Source organism: Artibeus jamaicensis, unplaced genomic scaffold (genome assembly GCF_021234435.1).
Source record: "Artibeus jamaicensis isolate MK-2021 breed Jamaican fruit bat unplaced genomic scaffold, CSHL_Jam_final contig_1803, whole genome shotgun sequence".
Classification (NCBI taxonomy): domain Eukaryota; kingdom Metazoa; phylum Chordata; class Mammalia; order Chiroptera; family Phyllostomidae; genus Artibeus; species Artibeus jamaicensis.
The window spans coordinates 2,236,838-2,254,667 of NW_026521356.1; the positions used below are offsets into that span (position 1 = coordinate 2,236,838).

At 43.5% G+C, this 17,830-nt stretch overlaps 1 protein-coding gene and 1 pseudogene across 1 annotated transcript in view; both read left to right on the top strand.

Annotated features, from left to right (window-relative positions):
• The window catches only part of KIF6 (kinesin family member 6), a 425,073-nt gene that overhangs the window by 330,268 nt on the left and 76,975 nt on the right, over positions 1-17,830 (top strand). The window contains exon 15 of the mRNA XM_037146181.2: positions 7,647-7,702. Within this exon, the coding sequence (XP_037002076.2) occupies positions 7,647-7,702 (56 nt within the window). The remainder of the gene's footprint in view (positions 1-7,646; positions 7,703-17,830) is intronic.
• Positions 4,530-6,404, top strand: LOC119050012 (ganglioside-induced differentiation-associated protein 2-like; annotated as a pseudogene).

Consider the following 17,830-nt stretch of genomic DNA (forward strand, 5'->3'; position numbering starts at 1 on the left):
AATAATTAAATATTCACTCTACAAATAATCAATATATTAAGTTCATCACCCTAGACAAGAATACTAGGAAAGATGTCGTAGGAGCCCCCTTGCTCTCCAATGATGTGTTTGCTCTACTGGCCTAAAGAAACTGTCCAAGCTGACATGACAAAGAGCATGACTGCAGAGGCCCTTGGAGAGCACATGGCTTTGAACACTAGCTCCTCTGTGTCCCTGGGTTAAAGCAGCCACTGCACAGGGCCTCCAGTAAACGGTTCTTCCTCAGGCCTCCTCAGCTGCTTCCCCCGTGATGACCTCTGTCTCTGCCAGACACACACTGAGGCAGGGTGAGATTCTGGCAGGGGCTGGCCCTGGAAGTCACATAAATTTCTAACTCAATCCCCCTATCCTTTGTATTCCCTTTGAAGATGAGAAACTTTGAAACTGTGTTGGATGTCCTTGACCATTGACTTTTAAGAATCCCATCATTGGTTTGCTGCGAAGATGATGCTCATTTACTTTTGTCTGTGGTTACTGCTTCCAAAAGGCAATCCCACCCCTGGTTCCTACAGGGCCAGGTAGTGATCATGATTCACAATCCCAAAGCACACTTGCACATGAACTTTTCACATCGTCCTAGCCCTGAGAGGTGTCTCTTTCTCATCTAAAAATGAGAACTCTGAGATCCAGCTGCTAAGAGGAAGAATGGTTGTTGGAATCCAGTGTCTGACTCCCAGTCCTGCACCCTCCCACATTACAAACGTTGCTCACTCACATGCCCCTTCTTTTACTCTAGAATTTATGGAATTCTTACTAAGTATGAGCCCCTGTCCTAAACTCTGGGGATACAAGAGTGAGTTAAACAGATGTGGTCACTATCCTCATGGCATTTAGGATATCAAAAGGGAAACAGACAAGTAAACAAGCAATCCCAACACAGCGCACTACCTGCCTGTGGTGACAGAAGTTTGGAGTGCTGCAGGTGACACCTACTGCAGACTTCCATGGTCCTGGAACACTGTCCACAGAAAGAGACAGCTCAGCCGAAACTGAAGTGTTCAGTAAAATTAGCCGGATCAAGAAAAGAGGGTCCTAGCAAAGGGAATAGCGAGAAAATGTGAACTCTGATTGAACTGAAAACAACTCAGGCCTCCTGGAAGGACAGAGGTGTGTATGCCAAGGAAGATCTGGGGAGATGGGCAGGAGCCAGAGCTGGAGGAGTCTGCTTTGCCATGTTAAAGAACCTGAGCTATTTCCTGATGTCACTGGGGAGCCCTTGAAGAGTTTTAAGCAGCAGAATAACAGGGTCAAGTTTGCTTTTAAGATAAAGGCTCACTCCGGCTAAAATGTGGGAAGGCAAGTAATATGAATGCAGGGAGCCAAACAAGCAGTCGTTAGAGTAATCTGGGAAAGAGATGACAGCTTCTTCTGCAAGGCCAAGTAGAATAAAGCTGACTGGAATGTTATGATAGATACTGAGGGTGGAGAATAGATGAGACTCCAGCATTGAGTGGAGGGGCTAATGGAGACAGCAGCAAAGGATGGTGTGCAGGTTATTGGCATGAGCACATGGGTGCATGTTGGTGCCCTGCAATGAAATGAGAAAAGATAGGAAGGAGGGAGAATTCTTTAGGGAAGGCGATCAGTTCTACTCTGGAAACAATGAATTTTAATTATTTGCAGGGCATCCAGTAAGTAGCTGGATGAGGGTCAGGAAATAAAGCAGAGCTGAGGTAGAGATTACAGATTAGGCACTAGCATGAGGACAGGGTTAGTAGGATGAAACCTACAGAAGACCCAGAAAAGGAGACAGACAGAGAAACCGGGACAGCCAAGTGATGTTACACAGAAGCCGATGGAAGAGAATTGCACCCTGGGGACTGTTGCCATTACGGTGCCAGGCACAAAGTAAATGCAACTGGATCTGTGAAGGCCGGATGTCATGGGAAGCCAAGTGTGAAAGAACAACCAGACACTGCATTTCTTCTCCCTTCCAAACCCAGGCCTCACCCCAAGGTAGAGATGTTTCTGTTTGGTGAATGGGACCGCCTGCCAGCTCCACACTGGACCTGTCCCCAGTAATGCTGCACTCTCCAACGTGAGCACACAGCCAGGGACTCCCTGATGGGAACACTTTGGCCCCAGCAATGAGACCCAAGGTACTCACAGGAGGTTCTGGCTGAGTCCCAGAGCCTTCTACCTGGCCCTCCTCAAGGGCCTCCCTGGAAGGCCACACCTCCACAGCAGTGAGCAGCACCTTAGGGCATTTATTGAGAGAGGCTGGGGGAGGGAGGCAGGTGCACTAGGGAAAATCATCACAGGTTCCCCACCATGGCCACAGGTTGGCTCCCTGTGCCACACCAATAGTGGGAATGTGCGTCTTTCAGTGGGTCAGGCGTCGAAGACTCCCCCTGGCACACACTGGATGAGCAGAACTCAGCCTGGGGTCCTTGTGGGGCAGGGTGGGCAAGGAAGGATGAGGGCATAGCAGCCTAGGGGTCACCCTTTGTCTCAGCTCTTTGGTAGCTTTCTTTTCCTTTTCATCTCCCTCAGGGCTGGGATTCCTTGAGAAAAAGTTTGTCTTGACAACTAGGGATCAGGGACACATGTAGGTGGAGTGGCCTGGAGCGCTGACAAGTACAGGGAGTAAAGGGAAAATGGTCTCACGGAGACCGCACGGCCCTCAGCCACACCTCTTCAGTGGGCAAGCCCTTTTTAGCTTGGCACTGGGCTGCAGAGTAGAAGCTGGAACAGCTCGCGGGGTCCCCCATCACGTCTGCCAGACCTGGGCAGCTCTTTGGAGAGAAAGGACCACAGCACCGAGCAGCTCCCTCTGCCATGCCTCCGGCACTGCTGTGGTGGTGGTGTGGTCACCGGGGCCTCATCCCAAGCCTGTCAGGGCTTCTCTGAGCAGTGCTGCTATGGAGGCCGCCTATTCTGCCTAAAGTACCTTCCACTCCACTCAGCTGTCTATCTCCACCCAGCTTTTTATCTCCACTCAGCTGTCTTCCAATGCTGACGTGAATTTCAGCAGCTTTGCAGCCTTGCTCTTGCATTTTCATAATTCTAGTTTCCATACTCTACCCATCTGGCAGGAAGAGGCATCATTCATTGAGCAGTAAAGGACTATCAAATTCCTATGAAATCCTAGGTACTGGTGAGGGACAGGGTGACCATCAAACCATTCTAGTCCCCCCACTTGGCTGAAACAAAGCATGAAAAGACCTCATCTTCTGAGCAGCCTGGACCACACCTCAGAAGACAGCTGCCCAGCAGACAAAGCCAGTTCAAGCCCACCAAGCCCAACACAGTGACCTACATGTCATAGGAATGTATACTGAGCCAAATTCAATCTGCATGTCATCAAAAGAAACTGCATTCCTCTACAGGAGGTGACAGGCCCTAACTGAAGAGAGAACACGCAGAATCTTTGATGAGCCTGAATACCCTTAATGAGGGAGCCAGGGGTGGAGTTCCAAGAAACCTAACATTGAGGGAAAATTTAGTCCCCTTCACTGGAAACTTCCCCTGTCTGTAGCCACAGGCCAAGGAGACAGATTTGGAAAATAGCAGTGACATAATTCGCACTTCTTTCCATCAAGCACAGAGCAACCGTGGCACCCTGGCCTCTGCTCATATTGTTCCCCTGCCTGAAATGCCCTCCTCTCTCTACTTCCTCTCACAAAAACCTATGCAACTAAATTAGTTAGGGGTAAACAATACATCTGGGTCTTACTGGGTCCAGGAAGATTTGAGAGGTGGGACAGGAAGGGGAGAGAGGAGATAACTAAAATCAAACTGGCTAAGTGTTGACAATTAATGACATATGATGGTTGGGATATGAGGATTCATTCTGTCTTTCTATTTTGTGTCTATTTGGAAATTTCCATAATAAAAGTTTTCTAAACAGTTCTATGCACTATAAAATCCAAGTCAGTCCTACCTTGTACATGAACTTTCCTGACTCACGGACAGGCCCCTCCCCAGCACTCTAATGGCACGGCCAGTGTCGCCCCAGTAGCACAAGGATACACTATAGCCATATGTTATATATTTGTTTCACAGATTTTCAGTGGCCTCTTCAGTTTCATGGCAGACAAGAGAAGATGGGAAAGCAATTAATATTTCGTAAGGTCCTGTACCACACGTTTCTCATGTAGGCCTTAACCTACACCACTCCTGCATCTCGCCACGGTGTCTCATCAATATTTGTTGGAAAATATAGAGGAATCATTAGGTAAACATCAGCACAACCATCTGGTGCATTAGTAAACAGCAACCAAGTATACAGCCATCAGAGATAATGGAGAAGTTTCTAAAGACATGGAGAGGGGAGGCACCCAGACTTGGCCGTGTGCAGGCAGAGGGGTGGGGTGGGCGGCAGGGCCAGTTCTCTGGGATAATGAGTCTGCCTCACCTCCCCCCAGCTGCTGGGTTCCTCTCACCCGAGGTGCTTTTGGGGACAGATTATCCAGAAAAGAGGGGCTAATGTCTCCAGTGAATGGACTTGCTGAGAAATTTGGGAGAAGACAAGCTGAAGTTCCCATTTTATGAATACCTTGGATGCACCTTCCCAGCCTGTGGCTGTGGCTACACTACCAAACTGGGGTGACTCGTGTAAGGGTGGATTAAGTGGTCCTGGTACTGCGACTGAAACAGACACCATTACATCACCTTTTCTGTACAGCAAGAATATCCATGGAAAAGTTGTTCTTTGTTTCCTCAGGAAAGATGTGGTATTAATGAACTGTACAGCCATTGTGAATACCATTGGTGAAAATCCTAGATAAGAATCCTGTGTCAGAAAGTATCTTCAGCCCTGGCAGGTGTGGCTCAGTGAATCGAGCACCCGCCCAAGAACCAAAGTGTTGCCGGTTCGATTCCCAGTCAGGACACATGCCTGGGTAGTGGGCCATGTCCCCAGTAGGCAGTGTAAAAAAAAAAAAAAAAAAAAAAAGTATTTTCATGCTTGCGGGCTCTGATTTGAAGGAGGAACTCCAGAAACCTAAATGTTGCTGGATGAGTAAAGCCAAACTGACAAAAGAATTTCATTTAGCTGTCGTGTTCATCATTCACACAGTGGGGCCAAAGTACAAGGGCTGCTACCACACAGCAGCTGCAAGTTCCCTGTACAGCAGCTACAGAAATGTACTTCAGCTGGTAACAGAGCAGTGAGTCTCTTCTGTTGGAGTCTGTGTCATCAATTCTGTAAAACGAGGTTATCCTTTAGAGGATGCAAAACACATAGCACTTCACACTGCAAGGAGATTCTTTGAGATTCATGGGGGAGACCATTGAAAAAGTAGTATTTGCTGTCTCTGACTGGGAAGAGGCTACTTACCAAAAGCTGCTACCCCTGGACTTCCCAAGGCCACCGAAGGAGGAGAGGCTATCATTGCTGTACCTACATGCAGGCATTGGAACTGCAGTAGAGGAGCCTTGGTACCTGAACAGCAGATGCGAATAAGTCAGAAACCCAGTGAGGGTGACCAAGAAGAGGAGGATGAAGGCTTGGAAGTTGATCTCTGTTTCATTGGCTCTCATGTTTTTGCTCAAACAGAAGAAGATATTAATGAGCAGAGAAGACTGGTCCTTCAGGGGCAGTTCTCAGAGGCAGCCCTGCAGAAGCGGCGTCAGAGAAATGAAGGACTCTCACTGCTCGCCCCATCAGGGGCCTCTGCCTCGACTCCTGCGAAGGCACCAGTTTCACCCAGGAGCTGCTGCTGCACCATCGGTGCAGATGTCCACATGGAAAATGCATAGGATGTTTTAGTATTATTATGAAAATAGTTTTCACCTCAGAAACCCCTGGAAAAAGGCTCAGGGCCTCAGACCCACTTTAAGAACAACTGGGGTGTGATCTCTCCCGAGTACTTCAGAACTGTTACAATCACTGGTTATGTCAAGTAAGATCTGAGGATCTCTCTGATATTGCTTCTCTAAAAGCCTTATACTAAACAGGTGTTGATAACTATGGTCACACAGTGATGGTGGTCATTGGAAGAAACATTCCTATAACATTAGTAGATATGGACAAGGCTCTCTTTATATTTTATCCATGCAATGGATCACATTGTTGTGAAGGACTCTGTAGTAGTATCTTTGCACACACAGACCTGTGAACACAATCACCTGGACTCTGACTTCCTGAAGAAACTTGACAACGTTGTTGATGTCGAGTACAAGAGAAATTTGAAGGCTGCTTATTTTGCTCATCCTACACTTCATTCAAAGGTATCAACATGGTTTTCTGACCACCTTCTGTCTCAGAACTGAAGGACAAAGCCCACTGTGTGAACAGCCTCCACCAGCTATTTTCTGCCATGTCACCTGAACAGATTGACTTTCCTCCTTTTAACCTTGAATGTGATGCTAGGGAAAATGGGCCTAACTACACATCTTATCCCCCATCACCAGATTTGTGACCTGCCACCTTTCAGTGCTACTAGTTTCCAAGGTCACCACTTTCTCCAGGAATCATCACCTGTTGAAGTGATACTCATTTTTGCTGTACAGATCCAGACAGTCTTTTGACTCCACCTCTCTGGTATTTTTTTATTGACTGTATATTTTCTGGCACACAAGCGATCTAAAAATGGTAGACTGTTCTGAATTACACACTTATTTTCAATGTGTATATTTGTATCAAATGAAAATGTTCATTTTTAGAGGGTGGTTAATAGAAATTAGGGAGCAGCTTTTGAGTATCTTCAATTTTCCTGAAAGGACGCTGGATTCTCCATTAGACAAGCCACCAATATTGTTCACATCATCTCTTTAACATTTCACACTTCCTTTGTATACTTAAGTCTTTCTCAGATTATATAGAACCAGTGGGGAAAAAATAAAAACACGGGGAAATACGTTATAATGCTAAGTGAAAAAAATCAAAGCACAAAACCATATATGTATGGCATGATCTTAACTCTAAAAAAACTGGCTAGAAAAAAGACTGGAAACAGCTCAAAATGTGCTTCTTTCTGGGTAAGGGATTATTATTACAGATATTTTTTCTTGTTTTTATATTTTCAAAATGTGGTTAACATCAGCTAGAACAAGAGTCAGCAAATGTTTTCGGTAAAGGGTCAGATAGTGAACATTATCAGCTCTGCAGGCCCTGCAGCCTGTGTCCAGCCGACTCAGCTCTGCCGTCGTAGCGGGCGAGCAGCCACAGACAGGGTGTAAATCGGACATGGCTGTGCTCCAACCCAGGTCCTTGCATGGGAACACGGGGCGGGCTGGGTTTGTCTCCTCACCACCCATAGTTTGCTGCCTTCTGATATAGGACTTTAGAATAAAAGAAAAAAAGTTACTTAATTTACTCTAAGTACATGGCCTTTGACTATAAGATCCTGATACTATGGAGCACACATAGTACAGAAAACGTAGAGCCATGCTTTACTCTAGAATTTGAAAGTCATAAGTTAGTGAATATGAGAATGCAAATTCTATGCTGGGTAGAGGAGTAAAAATTCACAATACATGTGATTAATACAAAATTTATCTTTATTTTAAGCCTAGTATATTTCATTTATTTGGATTTTATTTTGTCTTTTAATAAAGTTTTATAATAATTTAGAGACCTCTCAGAATGCTATCATTTTTAAAACATAGTTTAGGTTGAAGAGAAAAAAATAAACTCTCATTTTCTTTTTTCTTTTCTCCAGATTTTCTGAAGCAAAGGCCCTGGGAGAAAATATAAATGAAGCAAGAAGTAAAATTGGTAAGCAAACGATCTTCCGTGAGCCTCTCTCACAGATCATTTCCCTGGTGAAAATCAGGTCAGGACCTGCTTCCCCAAACCCATGCAACCTGGCTACCGAGGGCCCTGCCAAGGAAGGAAGGGCTTTGAGAATGCCTTTCCTCGGAAGTGTGTCGTCCCTCCCTTCAGCCATCAGGAAAAGCAGTTTCTTTTGTCTAAAACTTGAACTTTCATCCCCATGCAGGCCTGAGTTCTAACATCCCAGTGAGAAAGCTTTTCCCTGGTGTCTTTCAGCAATAGCTCAGCTTATCACCACCACAGGATTACAGTGACAGTTCATCTTTTCAAGCGCTGTGAAACACTCTTACACCTCCCAAAGCTTATACTTAGCATTTTGGCACAGCTGTTTATTTTGGGGGGCCATTCAATAAGCCAATGGGAGGAAGCAAAAATGAACCAGTGCGTCTCCCCAGGATGCAGGCTGCTCAGCAGGGCTCCCCCACTTAAGTGAGCATCCTGAGAAAGGTGAGGGTAAAGCCAGAGGCAGACTCAACAAAAGTATGCCACAGATCTTTGTTAAAGCAAGAGGAAAGTGTGTCTTCCATTTCAAGCTAGAAGACACCTGGAGATCCATCTCCCAGCTTGGGGCAGACTAACAAAGGATGCCTTGAGCCTTTGCCACTGTAGCAGGGAAGGCAGAAGTTACCAACCTGCTCACAGCTGAGTCTCTGAGTCCCTCTCGTCCCCTTCTTCCTCCCTTCATACATAAGGATGGGACAAAAGCCACTCTGAGTGTCCCTTTTGGTGTTTTCTACAGATATTGAAAATTGTGATTACCTCTAGGTAACCTTTTATTTGAGAAAATGGGAGCTCTATATTCTTCTAATTGGCCTGAATCCGAAGGGCTATGCCCAGCATCAGGCCAAGAACCCCTAGATTCTTAGAGGTTCTTAACCTGAAGTCCAGGGTCTTGGATGGGGGGAAATGCCCCTCCATTTGCACTAACCTCTAACTGCAGTTTCACACAGCTTTAGTGATGAGTGTAGGCAGGAGACCACAGCAGAACTAGCAGCACCTGTCACCAGTGGAAATCACAGATATTTTCATTTAATAGTGCAGTTGGCAGACATCATAAAATATCTTTTATAGTCATCAGTACCTCAAAATTACAGTAGTTATTAGACTCATCATTAGATCTGATTGTTTAATGCATTTATATAAAAGCACGTAGATATTTCTGTACCAAAAAAATTTTTAATTTTCAATAACTTTCTTAATATAATTGATTTCTTAAAACCCTGTGTAAAGCTCATTTCTTGGCCTGGGCCCCAAACTCCTGAAACTGCATGAAAAAATTAGGGGTTACAAGTATGTGCATTTTTCTGAAAATAATATTCATAGCTTATCTGATTCAGGATCAGTGACCCAAAGCAATAAGGAAGTTGATCGGGGCAGGAAAGCAGATCCCCTACAGCAGGTCATTGCTGACCTACCTACCTGGCTGGTGGCCAGGAGGGAGGCAGGGAAGCAGGCTCCAGTGGATCTGCTGACTTGTGAACATTATCTGACTCAGAGGACCCAGTGGTCGGTTTTCATGCCTGGGGAGATAAGAGGGAAAGCACTTTTATAAATTGCTTCTCAAATAAAAAATAAATAGCTTCTCCACACACATACACAAAAAAAGTAGTATAAGGTTTCACTCTTTAAAAATATCCAACGCTTTATACCAAAATAAAACTGTTCCAACACTAATGAAACTGATAAAAGAATACTGACGGAAGGTACCAATGACCTATGCTAATATACTTAGCTTTTTCAGTCTCAGACTGTGAGTTGTTGTCACAAACAATCCCAGATCTTCCATTATTTCAGTGCAGTATGTGTGTTGATAGATCCAGTTGGCCACATTCTTGAGATTAGGTGAGTCGGAGGCTGCCCTGCGGCTGCGCGAGTTGGGGCAGGGGCCGTGAGGCTGTAATTGAGCTACCACAGGGGATGTCTGTAACAGCAGATCTGCTCACAGAAGCCCTGGGCAAGTAGACCTGTGTTTTTTTCTGCAGACTAACAATGCTGAGATTCCAACATTCACTGCTAACAAGAAAGTAGCTAGTTTAGTGGTACTAATAAAGCCAATGTCACTCTTCATTTTGTGTGAATAGCAGACTAACACTGCTGTTCTAGTCACTCATCTTTCAAATGTGCTCTTGATCCAAGGAGGCCCAGGTAAATGGGTCACTGAGACTCAACCCCATTACTGAACAACCCACCATCACTGCATCTCAGACATAAGGTGAAGAGTAAGGAGGTATAAGGTAGAATTGATATACATATTTAAAATTTCCAAAGTAGCCTTGAAGGAATTGTTTTCAGGATATTTATGACCTTACGAGGAGAACTAGCAGAACTAGCTAGTACATCCCAGGGAGAAATTAAATCAAGTGACATTTTCAGTTCCCAGTGAGTCCTTTTGTGAATCTAAAGGTCAGGAGGTGAGAGCATGGCAGGGATATATTACCACCTGCGTGGGATGATAGCTCAGCTTCACTCCCACGCTGTGCTACATGCTGCCGCTGGCCCCTCGGCAGAAGTGAGACACAGTGGAGTGCAAGAGTAATTGGCCTGCAGAGAGGAAACGAAAACTGTGTGGGAACCACAGATCAACCAGCCCACATGTTTAAAGTTTAGGTCGCCACTGTCTTCTCAGGTAATTTGGCTTTTCTCTGGCATTGTGATCTAGAGCTGCTACTTGAGTTTCATTCTGAAGACTATGAACTTGACAGGGACCACATATCTATACTTACATGGCATCATCAATAAATCTGAAACTTCCATATTATTTGCTTGTCTTATAACAAGCCACCCTAAACTAGGTAGATAAACTCTTGCCACAAACTTCTTTCTGTTCTTCTACGTTCATTATTTATTTAGATCAAGCCTGATGTTGAAACAAGTTTAGATCAGAGATGGAAGAATAAAAAACGATAGAATATTTGTTTCCATAGGAGAGTCATTTTGATTGTGTTTACCTCTACACACAAGAGCTTTTCATCATGTCAGCGATGTCTTGAACATGTTCATATACACCCTGATTCCATTTTTTCTGTCTCTGGAAATGCTATTGAACCCAAACTGTGGGGAAAAATATAGAATGCTTTGGAGGTAGTGCAAAAAACAGGACATTTTTCACTCATTAGAATTCTGGCGTCAGTGTTTCTATATCAGAGTTCTTTCTACCACTGGCAGCATTGTCTTTGGCAACATAGAACAATGAATGGCTGTTTTCTGGCTTAAGTCCCACTCCTGGACCAGTCCAGGAACCAGCTGCTTTGGAGGCAGGTGAAGGGGTTTGACAGACACCTCTTGGCACATCTTCATCCTCCACAGACCCGACCAGACCTAAATGAGAGCTAACATCACAGGGTGCTACACAGAAGGGTTTTTACAAGTGAGTCAATCAATGTTCATTTCAAATATCACAGGAAATGTCATAGAAGTTACTGTGAGTGAGAGATGAAGGAAAAAGACAAAACACTAAAAGAGCTAACAAAACTTTCTGAAAGTTTCCTTTCTCCTACCCCAAATTCAGAGAAGGATCCCAACCCACCATCTGAACAATACTCTTTTTTTATCTTTTTAAAATTATTTTTATTTTTAAATATATTTTATTGATTATGCTATTTCAGTTGTCCCATTTCCCCCCTCCACCCTGCACACCCTCTCCCACCCACATTCCCCACCTTTAGTTCATGTCCATGTATCATACATATAAGTTCTTTAGCTTCTACATTTCCCATACTATGCATGCCCTCCCTCTGTTTATTTTCTACCTACCATTTATGCTTCTTATTCTCTGTACCTTTTCCCTCTCTTTCCTCTTCCCACTTCCCTATTGCTAACCCTCCATGTGATCTCTATTTCTATGGTTCTATTCCTGTTCTAGTTGTTTACTTAGCTTGTTTTTGTTTTTGTTTTAAGTGTGGTTGTTAATAATTGTAAGTTTGCTGTTATTTTACTATACATGTTTTTTATCTTCTTTTCCTTAGATAAGTCCCTTTAACATTTCATAAAATAAGGGCTTGGTGATGATGAACTCCTTGAACTTGACCTTATCTGAGAAGCACTTTATCTGCCCTTCCATTCTAAATGAAACCTTTGCTAGATAGAGCAATCTTGGATGTAGGTCTTTGGATTTCATGACTTGGAATACTTCTTTCCAGCCCCTTCTTGCCTGCAAGGTCTCTTTTGAGAAATCAGCTGACAGTCTGATGGGAACTCCTTTGTAGGTGACTGTCCCCTTACCTCTTGCTGCTTCTAGGATTCTCTCCTTCATTTTAGTCTTGGCTAATGTAATTATGATGTGCCTTGGTGTGTTTCTTCTTGGGTCCAACTTCTTTAGGACTCTCTGAGCTTCCTGGATTTCCTGGAAGTCTATTTCCTTTGCCAGATTGGGGAAGTTCTCCTTTATTATTTGTTCCAATAACTTTTCCATTTGTTGCTCTTCCTATTCTCCTTCTGGTACCCTTATAATTTGGATGTTGGGACATTTAAAGATGTCCTGGAGGTTCCTAAGCCTGTCCTCATTTCTTTGAATTCTTGTTTCTTCATTCTTTTCTGTTTGGTTGTTTCTTTCTTTTTTCTGGTCCACTCCGTTGATTTGAGTCCCAATCTCCTTCCCATCACTACTGGTTCCCTGTACATTTTTCTTTATTTCACTTAATGTAGCCCTCATTTTTCATCTAATTTGCAACCAAATTCAACCAGTTCTGTGAGCATCCTGATCACCAGTGCTTTGAACTATGCAGGTTGAACTGATAGGTTGGCTATCTCTTCGTCACTTAGTCATATTTGTTCTGGAGATTTGATCTGTTCTTTTATTTGGGCCTTTTTTTGTCTTGACATACCTATTACACAGTGAGGGGTGGAACCTTAGATATTCATTAGGGCAGGGCAACCCACATCACTGGGTTGTGATGCTATTTGTGGGGGGAGGAGTCCAAGAGGGAACAATAGCACTTGCTCCACTCTCTGCTGGATTTCAGTATCTTCCGCTACTTCCCCCAAGCAAACTAGGCCCTTGTGGTGCTGATTCCCATGTGGGTGGACTTGTGTATGTTTTAGGACCCTGTGGGCCTCTCCAGTGAACTCTCCTATGAGGCTGAGAGTCTCTCCCATAACCTCAATCCCCACAGGTGTTTTCAGTCAGTGTTTTGAGGCTGCAAGGTCTGTCTCACTTCACAGTTTCACCTGGTTTATCTGCACACAAATGTGGGACCGCCTAGTCTGCCAGCTGCCTTGTATGCTGCACCCATCCACAATCCACTGCCTCGCTGGGTTCACCTGCTGCCACCCTGACCCAAGGTTTGCTACCCGCCACCTGCATGCCCAGGGTCCGCCAACCACCACTCTTTTCCTCACCCCTCGACCCCTTTCTGCCTGGCCGCCCGACTCTGCCCCTTCTGCCTGTCTGGATGAATATGTCTATTTTAACTCCTTTGTTGTCAGACTTCCATACAGTTCAATTTTCTTACTGGTTATTTTTTGTTTCTAATTTTTTGTTGTCCTTATTTTGGTTGTGCGAGGAGGCTCAGTGTGTCTACCTATACCTCCATCTTGTGAACAATACTCTTTTTTAAAATGTTTGTCTTATACATTTGGGATTTGGGGAAATCAGATTGGGTCTCCATCAGCAGAATAAATAGGACTGTTTTTCAGTTTTGTACATCTTCTGTACTTTAATCTTCCTCTGGGATTTACTTCTAGACCTACTTGTACATGTTGGTTTCTGGTATCTTATCCTGGAGTAGGGGGAAAACAACAGCCAGGTCATTTTGCTAGATTATGAAGCCCTGAGTCAAGTATATTCTTTTGTTACTATTAGTCACCAGCTTCAACAACAGCCTCCACCATTTATTGAACACTGATTCTGAGTTGTGGCAAGAACTTGACATATGTTATTTCATTTAATCCTCACAGAAAGGAGCTATTCCTTATAAGGGAGTATTGCCATGTATCATATATTCTAAGATACACAATTTTTATAGTCTGTTTCAAATCAGGATACAGTTAATCATCCCACCTGGCCATTTTTTCATAATCTGATTTTAAATTTTTTTTATTTTGAAAACCTCTATAATGATGATTACATCTTACAGTTGATGCGGTCTAGAGTCTATGAAATGTGGTATTATCATTATTTTGCAGATTTTTAATGGAGTTTCAGTGAAGTGACCTACTAAGCAGACAAGCTGGAATTAAAATCAATTTCTATCCAACTCGAAAACTTTTAAATAAAGTATACTACCTCCATAAATTCAGATATATTTAACTGTGACATTTTCTTCTAACTAAAATTCTACTAGGCTGCTACTAAGTTTTCCTGAGTACTTGGCCTTCATCCTACATGATATGCCCAACAACTGGTTCAAACTAGACCCTAGTCCATGCACACATAGCCCAAGAAGATTAGTCATGTACGTCTACCAAGGTACATGACTAATGGGCTCAGCTGTGGCAGTGAGAGGGGTCTGAAACCCAGCCTGCCCTTGCTCCCCACTCCACGTGCACAAGATCAGGGTCACATCTTCCCTTAGAGCACCTAAGAGCACCCTTTTCTAGTTTGCAGAAAGATGTGCTCTGGGCTTCTAGGAGTCCTGGTAGGATTAAGTGATTCACATGGGTTTTGACTATTCCATTCAATGGTTCGGAAAATGTAAGGGCTGTGTTTTCAGGCTATGTACAGTTGCAACAGAGTGGGTTTACTGATGCTTCAGAAAACATGAGAGAATTCAAAAAGTAAACCTAGATAGGGTTTAAAAGGAGAAGGTGTAATGAAGTACTTATGCTTAAATACCAAAACTAGCAGACAGGAGTAGAGAAAGCCTGATTAAGGGCAGGCATGGAAGTCATCAGGAACACAAAACAAAATTGTACCATAAAGGGAAAAATACTATTACTGAAAAATAAGAAATGCAGAAGTCAAGACACCAGCCTTTCACTCTGCTCCGCCTCTCCTCGCCCACGTTGCATACCCTCAGTAACTCTCCACGGAAGAGAGATGGTTCAGAGAAAAGCAGCTAAAGTGATGGTTAAAAAGTTAGAGTAGATTTTTGCTTCATGGAGTGATTCACCACATGTTTGTTTTAAGCTCTGGTTGTGCACTAGAGTATTTAGTTTGATTTTTTAATTAAACCTATCAAAAAATTCAATTAATTTGGACTTAATTTGTGTTGGTCAGGATGTTTGGCTGTAAACATAAAAAGGAATTTATTGTCTCTGTAACCAAAAAGTCCAAAGACTACAGTTGGCTTCAAATGCACACTTCTTCGTCTTCCTCCCCTAGACCTCCCATTCCGTCCCCCTCCCCCTCCTTCTCCTCCTCTCCTTCTTCAGTCTCTCAATCCTACTTGCCTAGGTTCTCTGATGGCCTCTCTGCATTTAGCAGGAGAGTGCCCTTGAAATCTCTAAGCCTGCATGGTCTATAGAATTCATAATCCTAATCTAAGGGATTTTTCCCAACAGTGTGGGCAGAAGTCCCTATGGGGAGGAATGGCTGTCCTGGCTTCAACCATGGGCCCTCTCTGAGGTGATACCTGCATCCAGGGCAATGAAATGTCCTGTCTAACTGGGCAGAAAAACCCTCATGTTCACTACAGATCTCTCAGATATGTATCTGCTGCCTGAAACAAGAACCCTATAAAAGAGATATTAGTTAAAAAACAGTCATGCTCATTTATCCTGGGAAAAAAGAAAGCCGTAAATGGCCAACTCAAAAACTGGTTTTAAGTACAGTAGCTCCTGCTGTAATGCAATGAATACAAGAATACATGCTCAAAATAACAAGGATTGTAGGAAAATTAAGATTAGGAGGACATCTCAAAATCCATGCAACTTTATAACTAGAACCCTAACAAACCAATTACAATTCTAATAAAAATCATACTATAAATTTAAAAACACGTTCAGTTCTTAATGTACAAATAAATGCTACATAAACAGCAGATTTGTTCTGCTAAACTGAAGCTATTGTGATAGAAGAGGGCGTGAGGAGGGCCGAGGCTCTGAGTAACAGAGACGTGAACAGTGCACAGAGAGATGAAAAGAGCCACCCAGTGAGAGAGATTCTCTCTTCTAAGGAAGGACACTGGCCACACTGGACTGAGGGCAGGGGTGTAGAGAGACCACTTCCAATAACACCATTTCCACCGATCACACATGAGCTGATTCCTGTTAAAGAAACAGCTGTAAGAGAACCCACTGTTGGTTACCTGATATTATGCAGGCAGGCCAATGACATAATTTATCTTTAAAGAGACTGAGAAAGCAAGAAATAATTTTCAATTGTATTGCAAAAAAAAATAGTTGCTCATTTAAAAAGACATTTTGCCCCAAAAAGGGTAATTAAATGGGTAGAAATACTAGGAGCCTTTACATGCAGGATAGATAGGCATCTTTCTGAGAGAGCTCATGGAGATGGAGAGAGCAAAGCTGATTTCTTAAGATCCCTTCTGTAACAATTCAGTAGGTTGCAATTCCAAGACATGGAGTTATCTGAATGACAGCCCATAATCAGCACTGCTGATATCTTCAGCCCATAATCAGCACTACTGATATCTTCATGGAATTGATTGAATGCATTGCTGTCATCTTGGGGATGAAACAAATAAACGAAAAGTAAGGTTTGAGCAAACTGGAGGGCTGTAGAGTATAGTAACTGACAATGGGTAATACCAATAATTGTCATGCATAAATGAAGGAACATCAGCAGAAAAAGATGGATGGCTGCTTTCCAAGAGTCCTGACAGGATGGTCTGAACTTAGTAAATGTACCAGGGTCCAGGATCTGACCTTGGCTGTCTGGATTGAGAAAGAATGACACATGTCAATCAATTCACTATAAACCAGAGAGGCAACTTTTAAATATACCATGGAGGATGTTATTTTATAGACAGAAACTCTTAAACTTGCCTCCTTCTAAGGCATCTTCTCCCAGGGAACAAAATGGATTAGTTATTAGAAGGTTAGTCAATAGGTATGGCAAAGCACAAAAGGAATCAAATCAAAGAGAAGTGAAGTGTTTTGAGACCTAGATTCTCAAGGTCATGGTGAAGCCTCACCCCATGTCCACTGCCCACAGCAGCAAATATCCTACAGCAATTACGGTCAGCTTCAAGACAGACCTGCCCCGTCTGGTGCACAGTAGCTCTTTCTCCAGAAAAGATAAAATACCTCTTATATTAGACTTCTACTTACTAAACTATAATTATATCCCACTCCTCCCTCTCAGGATGAACCTCTAGTCATGTTGATAGTGTTTTGAGTCATAGAAACAATTACTTTTAGTTTGATCATCTCTTGGTCATCAGAAACAGGGACACAGTAAACTAGCTCAGACTTAGGGTGTGTGTGTGGAGATGACAAGAATCTCATCACGATACAGTAAGGAGATCTAGGACCACTCCAAACTGGAATGGGAGCTAGAGCCACCACCTGGGGGCCATCAGGAGCCAGGGGGGCTCCAGAGCCCACTACTGACCTCTGCCACCCTCAGGGCCTCTGCTACACATGTGCATGTCTGCTTTGCAGGCTACAGACACCACAGAGTAGGCTCACAGTCTACTCTGACCCCAGATGTAACCTGAAAGCACCTTGAAACATTCTGTCCCCAAGGCTAACAAGCTAATTATTTGCTTGTTTCTTAACTCAGTGTTATGAGAAAGAGACCCTGGCTGGCTCGATTTATGACTCTAGGCCTCAAAGAGAGTAGCTGCTTGAAAATGTATTACCTTTGGGTCAGAAACCCACCTCTAGGCCAGACAACTGTGGCCAGGGAGGAAGCAAGATCTTGTGTTTCAGAAAGTGACCACTGAGGCAGCAGACAGAGTGACGGGGGGGTTCCCTTAAAGCAGATAGGTAGGGCAGGCACAGAGATTGACATCTTGTATGCTCTTGGCTTTATCTCACAGAAAGCTGGGTGAAGATTTTTGCTGGTTCAAGTCTTATAAAGTGACATCAACTTCTTTATTTCCAAATTCTACAGGAAGCACCTGGCCATTACTGCTTTGTTACACCAACAATGATAGTGACTAGTCTTTGTAAAGTGCACTGTAATATGCAGGGTTTTATTTTATTATTGTTTATATCATCAAATCT